This window comes from Tarenaya hassleriana, unplaced genomic scaffold (genome assembly GCF_000463585.1).
Source record: "Tarenaya hassleriana unplaced genomic scaffold, ASM46358v1 Cleome42, whole genome shotgun sequence".
In the NCBI taxonomy this organism is placed as follows: Eukaryota; Viridiplantae; Streptophyta; class Magnoliopsida; order Brassicales; family Cleomaceae; genus Tarenaya; species Tarenaya hassleriana.
Genome location: NW_010966986.1, coordinates 564,563 through 572,644, shown reverse-complemented (window position 1 = coordinate 572,644; position 8,082 = coordinate 564,563). Strand labels below are relative to the sequence as shown.

Genomic DNA, 8,082 nt, shown 5'->3' with positions numbered 1-8,082 from the left:
CCAACGGAATTCCAAGAGATGGTCAGTTGAAATTTTTTTGAAAATTTTAAAAAAAATTCCAGCAAATGCCGGTTGAAAATTTTTTTTGGAAATTTAAAAAAAAAATTCCAATGGATATCGGTTGGAAATTTAGATTTTAATTGAAAAATCAATTGAAATATATATATATATATATATATATATATATATTTAAATACATGTATTTTATATATTTATACGTATATATATGTATGAATACATGTATATTTTGTGTATATATATTTTATATATACATAACAAATATATATTATACATATATATATATATGAATTCGAATATGTATATACGTAAATATGTATAAACATTTATATATGTGTATATCTTAATGTTATATGATATGAGAAGTTTAAATTGGAGCAGTTTGGATGAGTTCCAATTGGAACTCTAGAGTTGAAGGAGGATTGAGGTGGAGCAGTGGAAGGATGAGTGACTTACTGAGAAGTGAGTTTCGGGATCGTGGTCGGGTCGGGGTCGGGGTCGAGGTCTGGATCGAGAATATGTTTTGAATTTGTCGTTGGAAAATTCCAATAGAATGCGGTTGGAAATTCCGTTGGAAAATTCTAACGGATTGCGGTTGGAAATTCCGTTGAAATTTTTCAACGCCGATTTCTAACGACGAAATTCTAACGGATTTATCCGTTGAAAACGTTAATTTCCAACGGATTTGTCCATTGGAAATGACTATTTTTTTGCGTGATATAATTATTATACTATGTAATGGTGTGTCCACAACTTTCTCTTCTTTCTTCCTATTATCCGGGATTATTCTTCCGCCCTCCGGCCTTCTCCGGAGCCGCCGGCCTTCGCCGAATCTCTCTCTCTCGATCGATTTGTTTTGTGGTGGTTGTGGGGTGACATTGTTGAAGAGGAGAGAGAAGCACGCGCTCGATCAAAACGACGTCGGTGCCACGTCATACATACGGAGGCTGAAACGGACGGCGAGGATTCTTCCGTGGGGAATCGGGTGATCGATCAATGCCCTCCGACCGGTCATTGTCCACGTGGCGTTTATTGCTTGATCGATCGAACTATAGACACGTGGATTAATAAATTAGTTGTTAAACAATATATTAAACCTTGATCTCTTTGAACGTTATTAATCTTCAAATGTATCCCCAATCATATTTAAATCACACGACCACTATATTTAGGGTGTCAATGTTTATATTTGTAATGTTTTGGAGAAATGGCCATAAAAACCCTGTACTTTTCCCAAGTCAACGAAAAAACCTTGTATTTTTTTGCTTACCAATTAAACCCTATATTTGGTATGATTACCCAATAAAACCCCAAACTTGTTAATAATTCACCGAAAACCCCCCGCGACTGCCAACTCAAAAAAAAATGATGATGTGGCAATGACTTGTCTTCCAAATTATGTACACATCATCAAAATTATGACACACCATTATTTCAAACAAAAATAAATTACATAATTTATTTAAATTAATTTATATATATATATAAATTCACATATATATATATATATTAAATATAAAATTACTTATAACTAATAAAACATATATATATATATATTATAAATTACATTAAAAATAATATATATACATATTATTTGTTAATATATATTGTATATATATTATTTTTTAATATATAGTGTATATATTAGTTATAATTACTTTTCTTTTAATATGCATATTAGTTGTATATATATATATGTTACATATATAACTAATATATATACATATATATATTATTTTTAATAGATATATTATATGTGTATACGTTAGTTATAATTATTTTTATTGTAATATGTATATTAGTTATATATGTATATGTTATATGTATAACTACAATATATTATACACATAACTACAATACAATATATATGTATATTATACAACACAATATATATGTATATTATTTTTTTTGATAAAATATATGTATATTATAACTAATACATATACATATTACAATAAAAATAATTATAACTAACACATACACATATAATGTATATATTAAAAATAATATGTATATGTATATATATTAGTTATACATGTAATATATATATATATAACTAATATGCATATTAAAATAAAAGTAATTATAACTAATATATATAATATATATTAACAAATAATATATATATATATTATTTATAATGTAATTTATAATATATATGTGTGTGTTTTATTAGTTATAAGTAATTTTATATTTAATATATATATTTAATATATATATGAATTTATATGTATATAAATTAATTTAAATAAATTGTATAATTTATTTTTGTTTGAAATGATGATGTGTCATAATTTTGATGATGTGTACATAACTTGGAAGCCAAGTCATTGCCACATCATCATTTTTATTTGAGTTGGCAGACGCGGGGGGTTTTCGGTGAATTATTAACAAGTTTAGAGTTTTATTGGGTAATCATAGCAAGTATAGGATTTAATTGATAAGCAAAAAAGTATAAGGTTTTTTCGTTGATCTGAGAAAAGTACAGGGTTTTTATGACGATTTTCCCTGATGTTTTTTATATGTGTATAAGCGTAAACATACGCGCTTTTAATTTTTTTTTAATTGTTGATATGTTTTTATGTTGTGTTGATACAATGATGATATGGCATTCAGTCTGTGACGTTGTTCTTCGTCGTGGCGCTCAAATCCCTTGAAAATATTAGTGGTGACGGTTAAATCTCATAATTTCTAAAAGTTTATGAATTTATTTGATAGATTGCCTTTTATATTTATTTGCCATTTTTAACCTATAGTTTTTTATTTATGAAAATATTTGTTTATAGTTGACAAACGACGAGACAGGTTGTGTGGGAAAAGGGCAATAAACGTAGAACCAAACCAATCGAAAGGAGTCGATCCCTAAATTAACAAACCAATAAAAACTCCGTTTTCTTTTTCCACTGGTAAAATTCGGATCTAAGCAACCTCTTCTCCGATAACCACCACGAACGACGAGCAAAAAGCAGAGCATCTCGACTTTTCGATTTCGGTTTCGAGTCTCCGGTTCCTTTTTTGAAAAATTTTATCCAAAAAAACTCATTTGATTCGTGTTTCCAAGAACCTTGGAAGTTTCAGATTGCTCGATCCATGGAGAGGTTCTCAGTATCTCGATTTGCGTATGGGAATCTCGTTGTCCTGTTCTTAGTTGGGGCCGTCGTCGTGTCAGCGAGATCTGATGATGAAATCCGGGAGCGGTTTTACGGCAACCTTCTGAACTTGTCTTCGCCGGACAACGGCGAAGGGAGTATTGCCAAAATGTTCGATCGGGTTCTGGAGAAAGAGTTCTCCGAGAACGATCAGCCTGAAGGTTAGTTTCTGACCTGTTTGGTTGCCGAGAAAGCTGGGAAAATCGCAGCCCAACTTCCGTAAGGCTAGTCCGTCAAGCAGCTTTCCTCAGTCAGCTTTACTAATTTATGCAATCAGTTTTCTTCGCGTAAATTTGTCATTGCTGTTTGCGTATAAACGCTAAGAAAGCTAAGGAGAAGAAAATTTTTTTGTGCATGATACGAATTGATGACAACCAAGGTTTTGTGTGTGCATTTAGGTGCCTGCTTCTGTGGGATTATTTGATTGCTTCGTTGCCAACGTTTGCAATTGTTATTTCTCGTGTAGGATCAGATGGAGCAAGCTTTAACAGCAGCGTTGCTGATCAACAAGTAGGTTCCTCACATTTCCGGAAATTCTGAAAATTGTTGATTCTTGTTGTCTCAGATTTATGATTTTTGTGTTCTTGTGTTCCGAATCCAGGCTGAAATAGAGACGGTTGCTAAAGTAACTCATGAGAAAGGCAAAAGAAATGATACCCAGGAAACTAAGTAAGGAACATGTTCCTCGAATGCGTTTATCTGGAAATTTGTCTATGATTAGTGCAATGAAGGGTGGTTCTTTTTCCTTTATTGGGACTAATTTTTGTTGTTTGGCCAGTGGTACAAGAGCATTCCAACTTCAAGACGTGTTTTCCCTGGAAAATGAAGATTCTGATGATATGACAACTCTGATCGACAAAAAGGTTTATGGAATATTAAGTAAACCATTCTGTACCTTTCTCTGCATCTCTGTTTAGCCGCACTAACGATAACGATCTTCTCCTGCTAAACTTCAGAATAATGTCTTTGTCATGTCGAATAAAAAGTCCAAGTATCCAGTACTTCAAGTAGATGTGAGGTTAATATCTTTCATCTTACCTCATTAATGTGTTGTCTCCTTTTGTACTGCTCTGGACTTAAAATATGTAAAGGATCTCCACATTTCTTGCAGATTGATATCAGATTTGGTGGTCATTATTGTTTTTGCTGCCATTGGTGGAATTGTCTTCTCATGTCTGGGTCAGCCGGTTTGTACCAAACAAAATATTCAGATTTAAATATCATCCAGTTTAGCGTTTTTAGCATCGAATTTCATGTTGAATTCAATTTCTTGTTCTAACGTCTCTGGTTTTGTTTTAGGTCATTGTTGGATATCTTCTTGCGGGGTCAATCATTGGGCCAGGTGGATTGAAATTCATCAGTGAAATGGTCCAGGTATGAAATTAACTAAGAGACATATTCTCATGATTTCCTTGTTGATCATGGCCTGCTTATATCAGAAGAGGATGGTTATGATGGGAACCACCTAAGTACAATTCACTCCAAAAGCTAGCTTGTAGGGGAGGGTACCTAAGGGCCTCATAAGCCCCACATCATGTCCTCTATCTGTCTTCTTTTATTAACCCACTACATATGATAATTGCATAGCTGTTAAAACTTACATTACCACATGATTTACATTTTGCATGGGAAATTGAGTAAAGGCCAGTTATCTGAGGCGGTAGCTGCACTAAGTTTTCACTACCAACTCAAGACAGACTATGGTTCTTTCAATCTTCACCATTCTGTATCTAGGAAAATTGAAAAATGATTTCCTTGATTTTTACGAATGTAGAAAGGTAGGCGTGTTTTACTTTGTGATTTTGTCCTTGCTGCTTGACTTCTAGCCGTCAATAGCAATAGACATGAAGCATCTTGTAGATGTCACATTCGTACAATCAGCTAACTTACTCATACGTATGAAAGTTTGTTGTGGTGTTCATTTGTTCAGCATTTACATTTCTAATCGCTTGACAGGTTGAAACTGTGGCACAATTTGGTGTTGTTTTCCTCCTTTTTGCTTTAGGCTTGGAGTTCTCAATGACTAAGGTAGAACCTCTTTTGCCATTGCTGATTGCTCTAACTTGTAATTCATTTCCAATGGATTTTTGCATCTTATTCTGAAATCGTGCTTTTTATGCATTAACGCTGCAGTTGAAAGTTGTTGGCCCAGTCGCTGTCCTTGGAGGGCTTCTTCAGATCATCTTACTCATGTTTTTGTGCGGTGTAACTGCTATGGTATGGGGCAAACAGTCCGCTTTCTTTTGACATATTTTTGGCCATTTGAAAATGATTCTACAATTTGATATGTGGAACTTGCAGTTGTGTGGAGCAAGATTGTCTGAGGGTGTTTTTGTTGGTGCATTTTTATCTATGTCCTCAACTGCTGTGGTATTTTTCCTTTTCCGAAATATCTCCAATTTCCTGATTCTTGAGGCCAAAGCTTCTTTCTTCCACTGATCTTTCAGTTTCTGAATTTTACCTGTGTGTCCATTTTGATCAGGTGGTTAAGTTCTTAGTGGAACGGAACAGTACAAGTTCTCTTCATGGTCAAGTTACAATAGGGACGCTTATCTTTCAGGTTTCACCATGAACACTTTATGCTCTTACCATTAATTTTTTTTAGTATGAAAATTTGTTTTCTTTAGCTTTTTCCTTCTTTATTCATGAATTTTCAGGACTGTGTTGTTGGTTTATTGTTCGCCTTGCTCCCAGTTTTGGGTGGCAACAGCGGTTTACTACAAGGAATTATATCAATGGGGAAATTGTATGTATTCTCACAGCAATAAGTCTCTTTGTCAATCTCTAAAATATCCTCTTTGCCATTTATGACATTTTTTTTTCTTTTTTAATTTAGGCTTCTGATATTGTCCATATATCTTACTGTTGCGTCACTACTGACATGGTCATTTGTTCCTCGCTTCCTGAAGTTAATGATACAATTATCATCTCAAGTAAGTGATAATTTTAGGGTCCAGAACCAAACTTTGGCTTTGTTTCATTCTGGTTTGGTTGGACTCGCAATAACCCATTTACTTTTGTTTATTGTGAAATTCAGACAAATGAACTTTATCAGTTAGCTGCTGTGGCATTCTGCTTATTATCCGCATGGGTAGGTCCAATCTCACCTTCTTTTATGTGTACAAGTAAGCGGTCAAAATTCAAGACCCCTTTTGGCGTAGTAAGGTCAAGTGGAATGTTATTTGCAATTATGTCTTAGCAATAAACTATATAAGTGTAGTGATGATGATGATGATGATAACAGACATTGAAGTAGTAAAATAATGTTAGTATGTCAATATATTTATATGTACGCACACCCTCTCCAGCTTAAAGTACCGTTCCTTGGAACTTCTACAGTGCAGTGACAAGCTGGGTCTTAGTCTTGAGTTGGGATCATTCATGGCTGGTGTTATGGTGTCTACAACCGACTTTGCGCAACATACTCTAGAGCAGGTACCCATTTGAAAAGTCTCCGACTCCTCCAGTGCGCTTATTTACTGAAATCTTTGTTACGCTGATAGTACCCTTTGCTCAGTAGGGTTATGTGATTGAGTTCTATCATGATACTACTTATGAAATTGGACTTTTTTGGTGACTCAGGTGGAACCAATTCGTAATTTATTCGCCGCCCTTTTCCTTTCGAGCATCGGGATGCTCATAAATGTGCAGTTTCTCTGGAACCACGTGGATATACTTCTGGCGTCTGTTATTCTAGTCATAGTTGTTAAGACAGCTATTGTAGCAACAGTAATTAAGGCTTTCGGGTACAATTTGAGGGCGTCATTCCACGTAAGTTCGACCTGAAACCCTTGTAGAAGATGATTCATATTCTTAGATCAGAACCCCTTCTATATCAATCGCCTAAATATTTCGATTATAAACATAATAGGTTGGAGTACTACTCGCTCAGATTGGAGAGTTTGCCTTTGTACTGCTAAGCCGTGCATCGAACTTACGTATTATTGAGGTAATAATACTTTCTGCTTTAAAAATAGGTTACTTCACTTTTGCTTCTATTCCATCCCTAGTAAGTGCTTGTAGCAGTCGATTTCTTCTCACCACTTCACAAGTCTAAATCAATGTTCATTTCTACCTCGCTTTGTATCGGAAAACTTTTACTCTACTCTCATCTTCACCAACTCACTAACAGTTTATTTTAACCTTGGGCTTAAATATTATGATGATACAGGGGAAAATGTACCTTCTCCTTCTGGGTACAACAGCTCTGAGCCTAGTAAGTTTTCTTGGTAAAACAGAGAAGTACTTCATATGCCAAGAAAAAGAAGCAAAGCATGCTACGTTTTAACTTCTTCACTGGAAATTATAGTTTTGATGGTGAAATTGGCAAAACGAGCCTTTCCTTTTCGATTGACTCGGGTATGGTAAATATGATTGCAGGTGACGACCCCGTTGCTATTCAAGTTAATACCGAGTGCAATGAACCTCGGTGTTTTTCTTCGGGTTTTCCCATCAGAGAATAACTCCCAGAATGAGGTCCTTCCCTTTCCCTATTCATTTGTTTCTCGATCTTTGTTACGGAATCTGTGGAGGACGGAATTTATACGGTTCTTAAACTTTTTGGCAGGAGGAGAAAGGGTCGATGATGAAGTTGTGAGTTACGTCTGCATCATTTTGTGTACATATAGATTATTCCTTTGATCAGACGAAAACTCGACGAGGCAACAACGCCGAAACTGACTGAGAAGATCTTAGTGTGCCATTTGATAGCCAGATGAATTCACAGGTCCTTTGTGCTAGCTTTTCTACTCTCTGCGTTCTTGTCATACTCGACCAAGGATTATAAAAAATGTGAAACGGATTGTCATTCTATATATGATGAAGGACTGAAGGGGTGCTGGAATTGTATATCCTGTAATAAAATAAAATTTTGTTTTTGAATATGCGATTTGGTTACTTGGAGCGAAAAAAAAAA

General features: G+C 34.6%; 1 protein-coding gene across 1 annotated transcript; it reads left to right on the top strand.

Annotated features, from left to right (window-relative positions):
• The first annotated feature begins 2,847 nt into the window (after nt 1-2,847).
• LOC104825076 (K(+) efflux antiporter 5) lies at nt 2,848-8,050 on the top strand. Its single transcript, XM_010557329.2, has 20 exons — nt 2,848-3,328; nt 3,634-3,677; nt 3,769-3,836; nt 3,946-4,030; nt 4,124-4,185; nt 4,279-4,354; nt 4,467-4,541; nt 5,124-5,195; nt 5,301-5,384; nt 5,469-5,537; nt 5,650-5,727; nt 5,825-5,913; nt 6,004-6,100; nt 6,205-6,258; nt 6,507-6,602; nt 6,750-6,938; nt 7,039-7,116; nt 7,339-7,383; nt 7,548-7,643; nt 7,735-8,050. Exons 1-20 carry the CDS (start codon nt 3,109-3,111, stop codon nt 7,762-7,764), a joined length of 1,707 nt encoding a protein of 568 aa, XP_010555631.1. The 5' UTR covers nt 2,848-3,108; the 3' UTR covers nt 7,765-8,050.
• The last annotated feature ends 32 nt before the right edge of the window (nt 8,051-8,082 follow it).